General features: G+C 41.4%; 2 protein-coding genes across 3 annotated transcripts in view; both read left to right on the forward strand.

Moving 5' to 3' along the window:
• LOC125446603 (calcium homeostasis modulator protein-like) overlaps window positions 1-4599 on the forward strand; it is a 10206-nt gene extending 5607 nt beyond the window's left edge. Inside the window, exons 2-4 of one of the 2 annotated variants that reach the window (XM_048520308.2) lie at window positions 154-655; window positions 1174-1459; window positions 2871-4599. In XM_048520308.2, the coding sequence (XP_048376265.2) occupies window positions 194-655; window positions 1174-1459; window positions 2871-2884 (762 nt within the window). In that variant the 5' untranslated portion in view covers window positions 154-193 and the 3' untranslated portion in view covers window positions 2885-4599. Of the gene's footprint in view, window positions 1-121; window positions 656-1173; window positions 1460-2870 lie in introns of those variants that run through there. The other variant, XM_048520307.2, reaches the window with a different exon arrangement.
• A 6739-nt stretch (window positions 4600-11338) lies between these two features.
• Window positions 11339-14844, forward strand: LOC125446607 (calcium homeostasis modulator protein 5-like). The gene is made up of 3 exons (XM_048520314.2): window positions 11339-11917; window positions 13574-13859; window positions 14398-14844. The coding sequence occupies exons 1-3, from the start codon at window positions 11459-11461 to the stop codon at window positions 14409-14411; spliced, it is 759 nt and encodes a 252-aa protein (XP_048376271.2). The 5' UTR covers window positions 11339-11458; the 3' UTR covers window positions 14412-14844.
• The last annotated feature ends 877 nt before the right edge of the window (window positions 14845-15721 follow it).

The following is a 15721-nucleotide window of genomic DNA, read 5'->3' on the forward strand; positions in this document are numbered from 1 at the left end:
ACAGACACTCTGATCCTCTAAGGGTTAACAATATGAACACGAAGAGTTCACCACATATTATGCAAATTGTCCCTTCAAGAACGCTCTCAGTAGGTGTCAGCCAAATCTGTGATAAGTTCCTATTAACAAGCAATAAACTCTGCTTATTCATAGGCGTTTGAGTCAGTTGTGTGTTGTTGGTATTGCTGATAAGATGGATTGGCACAAAGCGGTAACAGCAAAGATCAATAACCTCTCACTTGAATCTTTATCGGTTATAACTCAAGTCTCTGGGAACACTGCAATGTCTCTACTCCTTTTTGGAATTGAAACCCTAATGGAAAAGGAGATAAAGTGCCCCTGTGAGCAACATTTGAACCTCTACTACATCTTAGTAACATTCGTTGTCCCCGTAATTGTGTTGCTTATCCTTGGTTTCATGCTACAATATAATTTAATGAAACGGTACTGTAAACACAAGAAGCTGTGCTGTTCCACTTTCCTGTTGGTTTTCCAAGCATCAACTCCAGCAGTTGTATGGATTGTTCTACTCTTCCTGGATGGTGATTACTATTCCTGCTCAAAATTAATTGGTAAAAATGAAACTCAATGCGGGTCGAAATGCAATGAGGAGCCCCGTGCAACCGGACACTACCACCACTGCATTACATCACAAGTGAGTAATTTCTTAAAATGTTTGCTGTAGTTTGCAATTCAAACTTCTTCTACTGTTCAACTGCATGTGAGCAAACTCCTTATCTCTGCCTCTGCCTGCTATCTGAAAATGTCTTTTTGCTTCTATCAATCCAAGTACAAACTTGGCAGTTAGCTGTATTGTCATGAAGACAATAATCAGATCACCCCTCAGCCTTTGTAAATTTCGGGGAACTCAAATCCAGGCCAGAACACATGAAATGACTTTCAATAAAGCAGCAGGTTAGATGCAACAATAAACTTGAGAACTTCCATAACTGATACAGAGACCTCATTTGGAGTTTGAGGGCGGAAGATGAAGGAGCTATCCGGGAAGACTTCTAAAGAGCACTTTTCTATAACAATAAAGGATTCTATGGGTTGAGGTGTGGGCTTAGGGGTGGGTAGATGGCTGAATGAAATGAAATGCTGTTTGGATTGTGCATTTCCAAGGGTTATTGTGTCATTCAACTTCTTATTTCTCTACTCTCACCATAACAGCTCATCGGTGGTGTGGTGCTGGTCTCATTTTTGATGGTATTATTCATCATTCACTGTTTACGATGCAAATATAATGACCATGACATGGAATATAAGGTGGAGTTTGAGCACATGTGCGAAACGGAGAAGGGTAACCTGGTGAGGGAGAAATTGAAAGACGAAGCACTGAAGCACGCACAAAAACAATGTGGAAAAACATTGTTTGGACTATTCCCCAGCAAAGCGTCTTCTCGTTCTGCAGCTCAAACATGTTCAATCCAGGAAGCTTCTCCACTGGATGAAAGCGGTAAGGATTATGCAAGGGAATACTCACTATGTCTGATAAGCGCAATGTGTGGAGAACATGACAGAAATCTTTGCCTCAGTTAAGTTGACTCAGAAACCCTTTGAAACCATCAGGGCCTGATTCCAAACTCCCACCCTATCCAGGTTTCCAGTTATTCTTGCACAGATATGGTGACATAGGACAATGATGCTGGTAGCCTGCCCTCACTGAAGTGCTGGGATGGACAGTTCAATCTCTCCCCTGACAATGTTTGTAGATCCAAGCGCAACATATAGGAAACACACAAGACACAGCAATCATGAAACCTGGGATAACCCCTGCCCCAAATGCAGAAAAGAAACAAAAGACATTCACATTAGACTATGCATAAACAAAAAAAAAGCTTTACTTTTTGGAAACCCTACGAGTCACTACTTAAAATAAATTAAATCTCCATTCCCACGGAAAAAATTCAAATAGTTTAAAAAGCCATCAATTTTTGAAATTTAAATCAGTTTCTTTGTCTTGTAGCCACAATTGTTTTTAATTAAAGCTGAAACTGTTGTAAATAGTTGGCTGTGTTCCAAAAGCCAGAATCATTTATTTCACTGAAGTGCATTGTTGACAATTTGATTGCTGGTCTTAGGAAGTCATTAAAGGATTGTCTTGTATATTGTTTTTGGGATAGAGGCTAATTTGCCTTAATAACAGAGATTTAAATATTTTTGAAGGAGCTTTTCTCCAAGAGCTGTATTTGCATTATAATATTAATATGTTTTAGATGTATTAAATTAGTTTCCATTGGTGCCCATATGAAAGACATAGCTCTTGGGATTTGTCTATTGTGGATTCTAGATGAATGGCTATGGAGAATACAAGGCAAGTATGCAGGGAGGGTGCAGAATACGAGGAAGCATGAAAGGAACAGTGGTTTGCTACAAAAAGAAGTGGAAGGAAGAACATTTTTAGATGACATGATGTCATTGTTGTGCTACGTCAGGTTATGTGGAATACAAGAGAATATAGAGACAGCATAGTAGCATGAGGGACATGTGTGTCGGTGTGGAAAGGGTGTGTGAAGGAATATTTGTAGATCTGCCATTCGTCATTGAAACCAGGCTCAATACCTCAATCTACACTGTCAGCTTGATCATCTGCCTTTTCCTGTACAACTTCAGATCTGCCTCCAAAACCAGTGAACACAATTCCAACCCATTCCACTGACTCCTCAGAATGAAAATGCCATGTCGGGGTTAAATAATGTAGCTCATTGCAACCGAGAATAGGTTTTGCCCCAAATGTATATTTCTGCATTAGCGATGCTTAGATATTGATTATATGCTTCCAAAAAGGAAATAAAGAAATCTTCTGCTTTCTTTGTTCAATATTTTGAAAGTTCATGCTTATATCTGTGATTGTGTTTCCCCAACAGAAACAAATTTTTGAAGAATAATTCGCAACACACCCAGCAGCTAGCAGAACGGGCTTTATGATGAAGAGGCCCATCACGAATTAATCTTGCAATGAACAGTTCGCAAAAGATCAATTTCCAATTTCATTCTGTGTGAAGGGAGGAGGATCCAAAATGAGATCTCTCCTCACATACTGAATGCCAAAATTCAGAAATTGATCTTTAACAAATTGTTAAATACAAATCGAAATGTTTTAATATACTACATTGAATAATCAGAAACTGAGAAATTAATTTCAAGGGCAATTTATGACATCATTTCCTAAAATCTCTGTTGTATGTACATTGACAGTAGATATAAAAATTCAATAATCGATCAACTGTGAATACAATCAACTAAGACTGCCAGGGCTCAACGTATTTTCCTGTAACCCATCTACAGGGCTCAACGTATTTTCCTGTAACTCATCTACAGGAAGTAAAGGAGCAAGTCTGCAATTAAATTATAGAGAGGTGTAACCCTTCTAGAATACTTACGATGATGGATTGTAATTACCTGAAGAAAGATGGGATACTGTAATGTTGATGTCAGAGAGGGGTAGGTCTTTCAGGTTGTGTTCAAGAGAATTTTGTACAGTGTGTCCAATCCAACAAGAAGTCAATCACTGCCAAATATGTTTCCTGGCAATGAGGTGGGGCAAGTAGATTGAATTACGTGGGCGAACAGTTTAACCATCATAACATAAAACTTCGGATGAAGGTGCAAAAGAACAATATCCAATCCAAGTGGGAATAAGTAACTCAGAGAAAGTTAACTTCAATGGGGACAAAGGCAGAGGGAGCCTGGATGGGCCTGAAATTCTGAAGGAACAAAACTAGCTGAACAATGGGCTACCTTCAAAAAGGAGATGGCTTGGTTATAGTCAAGGTATAGCCCCTAAATCGAAAGAGTTAGGGCATACTAACCCAGTGCTCCTTTTGGGAAAAAGGAGAAAACATGATGAGACATAAGCCTGTCAACATGCCGGAACAGCGACTCTGCTGTGAGTACTGTATGAGTGTTGTTTTGGGATGGCACACAAGGTGTCAATAGAGTATTACAGCATAGAAAGAGACGCTTTGGCCCATCATGTCTATGCTGCTCATCAAGCACCTATCTACTGTTTGCCAGCACTTGGTCCTTAGCCTTGCATGCTTTAGCGTTTCAAGTGTATAGCGATATATTTCTTAAATGTTGTGATGGTTCCCGACACAGCTACCCTTTAAGGTATTTCCAGATTGCCAACACCCACTGGATGGAAAAAAGTTCTCTTTAGATCCACTAAATCTGCTGGCACTTACCTTAAATCTGTGTCTCCTGGGAATTAGCTCCTTTATGAAGAATAAATTCATATTGAACTTGCCTATTCCACCCGTAAATTTGAACAGATCGCATTCGAGAGAGAGGTGACTGCGGTTGGTTTGAATTGAAGGTCAGCATGCCTCAGGCTAGGGGAGAGGCTAAAAAGGTGAGTCCTTCATAGGAACATCAATTGGTGCAGGAACTGAACCCAAGAAATTGCCATCACATCGTATTGCAAGCCAGCAGTTAAGTCAACTCAACTCACTGACCTCCTTCACTTTAATGTACCAGCAGTGGATTTCGGTGACGATACAGATGCTATTTTACTTTTCAATTTACGACAAAGTGTTTTGCGATAAATTGAATTAAGCTTCAACTGTGTGTTTAAAAATCTTTGAATTTGTTTTGTTAGTGCATAGCTTAGTTTATTCTGTTTGATCTGCAATTATTTTGCTAATAAACTTCTGCTTTTTTTTTGTTAAGACAAAGGCTGCAGCATTGTGTGCTTTTGCTTCCGTTAGTGACTACTTTGTTAAGTTCAGAAAGTCAAACAGGGCAGGAGAGGCCTTTTGGCTCAGAAAGTCTGCTGCGACAAAAATAAGACTCCGAATCGGCACTCGTCCCACTTTGCAGCAATCGGACCAGAGTCTTGAGCGTTCTGACATTTCAAGTGTTCAACCAAGTACTTTTTAAAAGATGCAATGCATTGCATTTTTGGTAAAACAAAACAAGGGCAGAACTTGTACAATTTACAGTCATGCACTGGGGCTTGTAGAACAGAGAGATCTGGGGCAGGAAAATAATGCTTTGAAATTTATATCATATGTAGACAGGATGGTTAAGAATGCGTTTAGCATGCGAGCCTTCATCACTCAGAACTTTAAGTACAGTAGTTGGGGCATCACACTGAGGTTGTCGAAGAGGTGGGCAAGGGCTCTACTGAGGTACTGTGTGAACTTTTGGTCACCCTGTTATAGGGAGAGTCTCATTAATCTGGAGAGGGATCAGAAAAGATTTACCAGGACGTAACCAGAATGACTGATGAAGCGTACTTCAACATGTAAAAGTCATGTAAAATGAACCTCAGCTGGAATAAAGCATTCACTTCTAGGGACTGCACTTAACAAAAGAAGTTGAGACAAAGCCTCCCAAGAATGGTTCCCAGGATGAGAAACATTGGAGAAGGTCAGAGTGTTTCCCTTGGAGAAGAGAAGCCTAAGGGGAGAAGAGGGAGAAGGTGCAGGGCTACAGGAATAGGGTGGGGGGGAGGTATTTTTGGAGAGCAGACATGATCGGCTAAATAGCCTCCTTCTGCCCTGTAAAGGTTTAGTACACCATGACTGGAAAGAGCCTGAAATTAACAGGGGTTCTGGTTCACAGACACAACACTTCTGTAGACCAAGTTAAGATTTGTGGGTTCACCACACTTGTTTTCAGGGAGAATGGAACTCAGCTCAGGCCTTTTTCATGGAACACGGCTTTTATAAATCTTGACTTGTAATGGGCTGAATTTGCAAAGGCACTTGTCTCTTGCAGATCCCAGCTCGAGCAGTTTCAGTTCGGTAAAATCTAATTGTAACAAAGTACAGATTCCTGCAAACTACATCCAATTGAATCGAGATTTGTGTAGGAAATAACTCGATGAGGAATACAGTTTCATTCCTGTAGAACATAAGTGCAACTGAAGAAGGATTTCTGTTATAATGACTCAATCAAGGCAAAGTTTCACCCCTGTGGACCCTGACACTGATTGTCTGCGGTTGTAATCCTGCAATCCTCAATTCTGACCTAGATACAGGTTCATTTCTGCAGGCCCTAACTCTGAGTAGGGATAAAGCATTAATCTTGTGAAGTATGACTGACTGAAATGTAGTTATGGTGTCACAGACACTTGGGCTACTGGCATCGATGGTACCTCTGCACTCCTCCTTCCTCTTGTCTGAATCACTATGAACCAAACTTACCAGTCCAGGCCATCAGTCGACACATTGGCACATCTCCAATGAAAACATCGTTTTGTCATGATTGGTGACCCAGGTATTGTTATTCATAAATGTTGCAGCTCACCCCCACCTCATCAAGGGCAGCTAGGAAGGGGTGATAAATGCTGGTCCAGCCAACGATGCCCAGATGTCCCAAAGTGAATAAATTAAGAACTGTCCCTGCAGTACTTGTCAGCTATCTCTGCACATGTGAGTGCACGCAAGGGTCAGACAGGGCTGCTCATGGGAGTATTACAGATTACAGTTACCAGTCTTTGACAGCAATCTTCCCCTGTAACTACAGTACAAGTACTGCGTCCTTCCTTCTGTCTGATGGGCAAACCTACCTTGGACTTTTGAATACACTGAACTCATCCTCCTTAACCAGTCCTGCGTGAGAATGGAAACTTTGTCTTCAGGGGAAACAAAACAGAACATAACAAAACATGTACTCACATGCTGCCTTATTATCACATTCACAAACCACCAAAATCTCACAGCTGAACTCTACTGTATCCCACCCTCCACTCACACACGAGTTCAATAGAAAAGGATCCAAACTTGTCAAATTCTCCTCCAGCTCAGAGTATCTGCTTGCATTTACTGCAAGATTTAAATGAGTTATTCATTTACAACAGTGGAAGAGAATGTGAACCTCTGGTCCAACAAGATTTTACAAAAAGAGTGTGAGAGATTACCTTAATCTGCAGAGATAGTTGGAACTGCTGATGCTGGCTGGAGAATCTGCGATAACAAGGTGCAGAACTGGATGAACACAGCAGGCCAAGCAGCGTCAGAGGAGCAGGAAAGCCGATGTTTCGGGCCTAGACCTTTGTTCAGCTTTACGCCTTGTTACCTTAATCTGTAGTTTCATTTTGCGAACTCTCCACAACGTCTGCCCAACTGATCTATGTCCCTTTATACTCTGAGACAAGCTTCTTCACTGACCACGACACCACCAATATAGATGTCATCTGCAAACTTACTAACCATTGTTCCTCTATTCACATCCAAATTATTGATATCAATGACAAAAAGCACTGGACCCAGTACGAGCCCTTGTGGAACACCACTGGCCACAGAGCACCAGTGCGAGAAAACCACCCTGTACCACCCCTACATGGCTCTTCATATTTGTCCTGGACATGGCCAATGGGAGGAAATCCGTGCCCCCACATTGTGGGAAAGATCCAGAGGTTCTGTTTGATGGGATGACGCTAACATAGGATTTCCTGTCCCCCAACCGTACCAGACCATGCCAGTTCGGTCAGAGATTCAGGTGAAGCAGTCCCAGCAGCCTCTAGGAATGCGCAGCACTGTGGGGTGATATCCTCTGCACTCCGGCACATTAAGTCACCCTCCATCTCGTCTCTGATATCTCACACTCCCTCTGTCTCTGTATCCACCTCCCCGCAAATCTCAGGCTCCGCCTCTCTCCTTCTTGCCTGCAACATCTTCCATCAATTGCCCTTACTCACCTCAACCCGCAGCCAAATCACCAAGTACCCCCTGCGCTGCCTACTCACGAACTTGGGACACCACTCCCACCTGCACAAACAGTGAGGGCGGTACCACCCGCTCTCAGCTACTGCAATATTTACGTCTTTCTCATTCCCAGAAGGGAAAAGAGGGCAGAAAGTCTCTTCACAGATGGTGGGCTCCCCAACATTTGACTCCTCAGCCCTTATGTGGAAAACGTCCTGACTCTGACTGCCCTGAGCAGCTGACTGACCATGTCCAAGCCTCTGGACTGACAGCAGGGACTGACTTTGACTTCCCCGAGCAAAGACTATTCACCTTGATGATAGTGAGCATTGCTGACAACCAGGACAAGGTTCCTGGCATTGTGTCTGCGTGAAGGACAACAATAGTATGTGTCCGGTATTGCAGGCTGAGGAGCAAAGGTGAAAAGTTCTGGCAGGGGCCTTGTGAGCATTTAGTTTTTGGATTCATTCCTGGGATTTCGGCCACATTGGCTACGCGAGCGTTTATTGGCCAGATGGCAGTTAAGAGTCAACCTCATTTACGCAAGATCTTGAGTCACTTGTAGGTCACATCAGGTAAGGTCAGCAGATTTCCTTCCCTAAAGGACATTCCTCAACCAGACAGCTTGTTTTCCCCAATAATCTACAGCAGTGTCACGGTCATTATTAGACTCTTAATTCCAGATCATTATTGTATTCAAATCCAGTCACTGATCCTGGAAGGACTCAAACCTGAACCCTCAGAATGTTGCCTGGCTCTCTGGTTTAACAGCCTCGTGATAACACCACTGGGCCATCTACTGTCCTGTCCAGGCAGGCCCACAGTAAGTGTGTGCTTTGACTATGTGCGAACAGCCCAGAGATACAGCCTGATCCATATCGTGAGCTGGGTGTATGGCCCTGAGAGCACACTATCCTTACTGCAGCATGAAAGTTGCTGGAGCACACAAGGGTGCAGCGCACAAATTCAGAAGCATCTTGTGAGTAGAGCAGAAGCTGGTACATATCGAATGTCAATGTTGTATCAGAGATAATCGGGACTGCAGATGCTGGAGAATCCAGCTGGGTGAAGCTCTGCACTTTGTTATCTCGAATGTCAATGTCCCTGGATGTGAACTGGATGAAACTGGTGCACGTGGAGAGTACCCTGAAAAGTTGATGCCCTGTTTTCAGCATGGAGAGAGATTCACTGGAGAAACCAGCAGAGAGTCAAATTGAAAATTTGTAGAAAAGAAGATGAGAGAATTGTTACTTTCTTTATTTCTGGCCAAATGATGGTATGTTTGCCAAACGCATATCAGTGGGAAGGAAAGTCTATTTATTTGTACATGCAAATTAATCCGTTAATACCAGTCGTTTATGTATCATAACCGTGATCATGGTACAAATCAACAGGCAGCTTAATCTCTAAATCTGCAGGTACTTTTGCTACCGCTTTAGTTTTGCGTTTGAATACATTTCAAAGTGGTTTTTCTCAACAGGAAGGAAATGTTGCAAATGCATTCCAGCTGAATTCTATGAGGTTGGCCCAACAATAGCTACTTGCATTTTAAATGCACGTAAATTTAAAGTTTCTTCTAAACTTGAAGAAGGTGTTCTGAAGAAGGGTGACTGGATCCAAAATGTTGACTCTGCTTTCTCGACACAGATGCTGCAGACAGGCTGAGTTTTTTCCATCAATTTCTGTGCTTGTTTCTGACTTTCAGATTCCACAGTTCTTTGGGTTTTCTTTCAGGGTTGTTCATTTCTGCTGCCCAGTTTGCTTTATGAATTAATGGAGTTTTGTTTTGTGCATTAAGACAACTTACTAAAAGATGTAGGAGCAGATATAAGCCATTCAGCCCATCAAGATTCAATGAGATTGTGGCTGATGTGATTATCTCCAAATCCACTTTCCTGCCTTTTCTCCCTGACCCTTGCTTCCCTAACTGTCAATGGTCGTTTGAGTTTCTCAGGTAAAACAGTAATATTTGCCCCAGTGTCAAGTTTAAAATTAGTTGGACAGCTACAAGATGTACTAGGAAGAGTGGGACACTGCAATAGAGACTGGCTCTGCTCTTGTTAGACTTTCTAGGGAGGTTCAGAAGGATAAGATTAGCATTTTTAAAATCCAGAGGAAATGGGCCTACAGCCCCTATGTGAGCGCCTGGTAACTGAATAGAAAAATACAGGGAGCCAAGATAACAAGTCAATAACTTGTCACGAAGTGAAAGTGACCACTTACACACTCTGTTAGGACAGGAAATGGAAGTATGTAATGGGGTGGAAGAAACAGAGAAAATATTTCAACAAGTCGCTAAGTTCCAAGTAGAGAATGGAAAATCAAGAGGTTAACCACAGAATGTAAGGGGTGAACTGAGAGAATTAATTCAACTAAAAAGCATAACCTCACCTAAAGCAGATGTTTTCTCTTGTGTGGAAAAATTATAAAGAACTCCAAACAGCACTTAGGTCAGAGATTGCCGTGCTAGCTGGTTTCTTTGCAAACAGGGTGAGTGATCGTGATAGAAGCTGAGAAACAAACACCCCTCTTCGTCTGTGTGTTTGTATGTGTGTGTGTGTGTGTGTGTGTGTGTGTGTGTGTGTCTGTGTGTGTGTGTGTCTGTGTGTGTGTGTGTGTGTCTGTGTGTCTGTGTGTCTGTGTGTGTCTGTGTGTGTGTGTCTGTGTGTGTGTGTCTGTCTGTGTGTCTGTGTGTGTGTGTGTGTGTGTGGGAGGGAGTGTGTGTGTGTGTGTGTGTGTGTGTGTGTGTGTGTGTGTATACACATGTGTAGGGGTTTCATGGGGCCCCTCTGCAAGCTGCTTTACCAACAAGTGAAGATTCCGGGATGTTCGAACCTGTAATCCTTACTTCATCTGAACTTGTGCCAATAACACAAAGCTAGAAAATAAAATGTCATTAGGTGCTTCTCTTGAGCATTATGGCCCTGAGCAAAAAAAATATGCCAAATTATCAAACATTTGCTTTCAGATTAATTCTTAACATCACTCAAATGCAAAATACTCTTAACGCTGATTTCCTCAATTTATTGAAAATATACTGAACATGCTCAGAGGCTCAGTAACTGGATTGTATAGCGCGCAATGAAATCTAGCCATACCTTTGCAGAACATCTTGCTATACGTGGGTCAACTTTTCAAACCCTCTTAGAGAATTAATCTAAAGCAATGAGTGTGGGATTGAGTTGACATAGAGGAGTGTTTGAAAGGACTGTGCATGTCTCTCGATTTGCTCCTTCCCTCGCACCTCAGCATAGCTCATTTTGAAATGTATCTTTGTGATTTTGTTGGCCCAAATTTAACCGTTTTCCTGATTAGCTTTTCATCATCCTCCCTCTGCAAACTTCAGATTATCAGTAACCTGCTACATAACAGAACATTAATTCTAATCATTCAACAAATTATTGACCTCCATCGTCAAAGTCTGTTGAACCTATTTCAGTTCCCTATTTCTTTAACTGCTGACCTACACAACATTGATATGCCTTTGAATTAGGTTATGGTCAAATCTGTTTGATCCACCTTCAGTCGCAAAAGATATCCTCTAGAATTCACTCCTGCGCCGCCAATGACCACTTCCTTGTATTTAAAAAAATCGACACCAGTGGTTTCCTGATAAACTGCTTCTCTCTGCAATTTCTGAGGGACGGCCCACATTTGGATTAATCCATACAAATGATCTTTTCAAGAAATCTCTCAGTCGGTGTTACGCAAGTCTGTGACAAGCTTTCCTTCCCAGAGGTAATAAGCTCTGGTGTTGCAGGTGCTTGAGTCGGTTGTGTATTGTTTGTATTGCTGGTAAGATGGCATGGCAGGCATTCATCCTGGACAAGGTCAAAAACTTCTCGTGTGACTCTCTTCCGGCATTCACTCATGTCTTTGGGAACACTGCACTTTCTCTGATCCTCTTTGGAATTAAAACCTTAATGGAAAAGGAGATAAAGTGCCCCTGTGAGCAGCATTTGAATCTCTACTACATCTTAGTAACATTTGTTGTCCCCGTAATTGTGTTGCTTATCCTTGGTTTCATGCTGCAATGTAATTTATTGAAGCAGTTTTGCAAACACCAGGAGCTGTGCTGTTCTACTTTCCTGTTGGTGTTAAAAGCATCAACTCCAGCAGTTGTATGGATTGTTCTACTCTTCCTGGATGGTGATTACTATTCCTGCTCAAAATTAATTGGTAAAAATGAAACTCAATGCGGATTGAAATGCAATGAGAAGCCCCGCGCAGCTCTAGAAAAGCACTGCATTACATCACAAGTAAGTAATTTCTTAAAGTGCTTGCTGTAGTTTGTAATTCACACTTCTTCTATCATTCAATTCCATGTGAGCAAACTCTTTATCTCTGCCTCCTATCTGAAAATGCTATTTGCGTCTCTCAATCCTATTGTTAAAAATAACAGTCTACTTATCCACAAAAGTATTCCACATTGTTATTACCCTTCATGTGAAAGTATTTTAGTTTTAATCTTGGGAGGTCTGGCTTTAAATGTGAGATTATCTCCCTTAGTTCTAAAATCCCCAGTCAGCAGAAATATTTTCTACCTTGGCAGTTAGCTCTATTGCCATGAAAACAATACAGATCACGCCTCAGCCTCATTAATTTCAAGGAACTCAACTCCAGGCCAGAACATGTAAAATGACTTTCTTTAAAGCAGCAGGTTAGATGCAACACTTAATTTGAGAACTGTCTTCACTGATAAAGAGACCTCAGTTGGAGTTAGGGGAAGGAAAATGAACGAACTATCCAGGACGACTTCTAGGAAGTGCATTATTTATGAGAAAATGCAATAACATTGAGGGATTCGATGGGTTGAGGTGTGGGCTTAGGAGTGGGTAGACAGCTGAATGAAATGCCAGAGTGGAATGTGCAGCAGACAAGAATTGGAGGAACGGGGAATGCAGGAGGGATATGGGACTGGAGGACCTGAGGATTGTGGCTGCAGAGACAGGAAGCAGAATGGTCAACTCTCAAATTGAACAGTGAATATCATAATTTGGAATAATTGTCAGGGTTTCAGTGAGGGTGCAGAGAAATTAATCAGCGATGGAACCACAGGAACGGGCATTTCACTTGTAGGAGAGGATCGAGAAATTGGCAACTGTATGCTCTAGAACAGAAGGTTAAACATAGTGGTGTCCAAGTCTCATCATGTTTGATAGTGTAGCTATGGAGATAAATAATTCCATAGGCTAACAGTTGAGTAATTAGAATACACAAATTTTAGATAATTTGCAAAAGAACCATGAGGTAGAATAAATTATGCATGGGATTCTCTGATATGGAACACTCCACTTCAAAGGGTGAGGGAAGCAAAAGTGAAAATACGTTCCTGTTGAAAATTTGATGAAACTCTTGAAAGAACAAAGTCTGTACGTGGAGAAGAACAAAGTTGCTGGAAAAGCTCAGCAGGCCTTGCAGCATCTGTGAAGGAAAAATCAGAGTTAACGTTTCGGATCTGGTGACACTTCCTCAGAACTCAGAACTCCCTTAGTGGACATAGCCTCAGCATAAAGGTGTACCTAAGAGACAGCAAGAAAGAGCAAGTCCTCTCAGTGGGTTGTGAGCCTTTGGAAATCCTTGTCACGGAGAGCTGAGAGGATAGTGCCCTTTGTATATGTAAGGCTGAGATAGACAGACTCTTGATCAACAGGAAAATCAAGGGTTATGGGGTAAAGGAGGTGGGGAGTGTGGGATCACCCAAGATCCTATGGAATGGCTAAGCAGGGTTGAGGGGCTAAATGCCACTCTTCTTGTTGTTTGTTATGGTGTCATGGGTGGGGCTAATGGGATACTGTTTTTTTCAAGCTGAACAATATGATGAATGCATGATTTACCTCCTTGCACTGTTTGCATTGTCTATTTCCAAGTATTATTGTGTCATTCAACTTATTTCTCTACTCTCACCATAACAGCTCATCGGTGGTATGGTACTGGTCTCATTTTTAATTGCATTGTTCATTGTCCACTGTTTTCGATGCAAATATAATGACCACGACATGGAATATGTGTTGGAGTTTGGAAACATATGTGAAAAGGAGAAGGGTAACCTGATGATGGAGAAACTGAAAGACAAAGCACTGAAGCACGCAGAAGAAGAATGTGAAAACACGTTGTCTACACTATTCCCCAACAATGCATCATCTCATTGTGCAGCTCAAACAAGAGAAATTGAGGAAACTTTTCCACTCAAAGAAAGTGGTAAGTATTATGCAAGGGAATACTCCCCAACATGATTGGAATGATCCTGATAAGTGCATAGTGTGTGGAGAACATGACAGAAATCTTTGCCTCGGTCAAGCTGACTTAGAAACCCCTTGAAACAGTCAGGGCCTGATTCCAGACTCCCACTCCATCCTGGTTTCCAGTTATTTTTGCACAGATTTGCTGATATAGGACAATGATGCTGGTAGCCTGTCCTAACTGAAGTGCTGGGATGGGTAGTTCAATCTCCAATCCTTTCTGTCTTTCCATTTACAACCTCAGATCTGCCTCCAAATGCAGTGCACACAATTCCAAAACATTCCCCTGACTCCACAGAATGAAAATATCATGTGGGGGTTAAAGAACATAGTTCATTACAACCAAAAATACTTTTGCCCAGAATGTATATTTCTGCAATAGCGATGTTTAGATATTGATTGTGTGCTTTTGAAAAGGAAATCAAGGAATCTTCTGCTTTCTTTGTTGAAACTTTTGAAAGTTCATGCTTTTAGCTGCGATTGTCTTTTCCCAACAGCATCAAATCTCTGAAGAATAATTTGCAACGCACCCAGCAACTAACAGAATGGACTTTATGATGAAGAGACCCATCACAAATTAACCCTGCAATGAACAGTTTGTAAAAGAGCAATTTCCAATTCCATTTTATGTGAAGGAAGGAATAACCAAAATGAAATTTCTCTTCACACACAGAATGAAGTCAGCAATTGATCTTTAAAATATTGTTTATTACAAGTGGACATCTTTTACTATGCTGCATTGTATAATCAGAAACTGAGAAATTAATTTCAAGAGTAATTTATGACTAATCATTTCTGAAATGCTATGTTGTATGTATATTGATAGGAGGCATCAAAATCCAATAATCAATCAACTGTGAATATAGTCAACTAAGACAGCCAGAGCTCAATGTATTTTCCTGTAACCAATCTGCACAAAATAAAAATGCAAGTCTGCAAGTAAATTCTCGTGAGGTGCAATCATTCTAGAAAACTTATGATGACTGATTGTAATCAGCTCATGAAAGATGGGACACTGTAATGTTGAGGTCAGAGAGGGGCAAATGTTTCAGACTGTGTTCAAGAGAATTTTGTACAGTAATGTGTGTGCACATTTGTTAAATACTTCCACTTGGAATCTATAGATGCAATGTTTTTGCTCCTTAATGATCAATCAATTCCTCACATAAGTTTTCCAAAATGGGACAATGGGAAAAAAGCCGAACTGACAAAGTTCACGTTGAATGATTCAAATTGAGTAGCTGATGAACAAAGACACGAGATTCCAATTGAAATTCCTGCAATAAGTTATGAATTGATGTCCATTCCAATGTTTTTCACAGTAAAATATAAGAGACACATGGACAAAAAGCCCTGTACAGTCGCAACATGATCCTCCCAACTCCTAGTCTCAATGCGCTGGCCAATAAAGGCAAGCGTACAAATGCCTAATCCACCTGTCTGCCTGCCACTCTGCTTTTAAGGAACGATGGCACTCTACCTCAAGGTCTCTTTTGTCAGCAACGTAACCATTGTGCGTATACATTTACCTGCCTTGATTTGCCTTCCCACATTGCAACACCACAGATTTATCTCAATTAAACTCTATCTGCCGCTCCTTAGCCTATCAGCCCATCTGATCAATATCCCATTGGACTCTAAGACAACCTTCTTCGCTGACCACGATATCACCAATATCGGTGTCATCTGCAAACTTACTAACCATTGTTCCTCTATTCAAATCCAAATTATTCATATCAATGACAAAAAGCAGTGGACCCAGAACCTTTCCTGGTGGCACTGCGCTGGTCACAGGGCGCCAGTTTAAAAAACCAACTTCAA

Source organism: Stegostoma tigrinum, chromosome 34 (assembly GCF_030684315.1).
Source record: "Stegostoma tigrinum isolate sSteTig4 chromosome 34, sSteTig4.hap1, whole genome shotgun sequence".
In the NCBI taxonomy this organism is placed as follows: domain Eukaryota; kingdom Metazoa; phylum Chordata; class Chondrichthyes; order Orectolobiformes; family Stegostomatidae; genus Stegostoma; species Stegostoma tigrinum.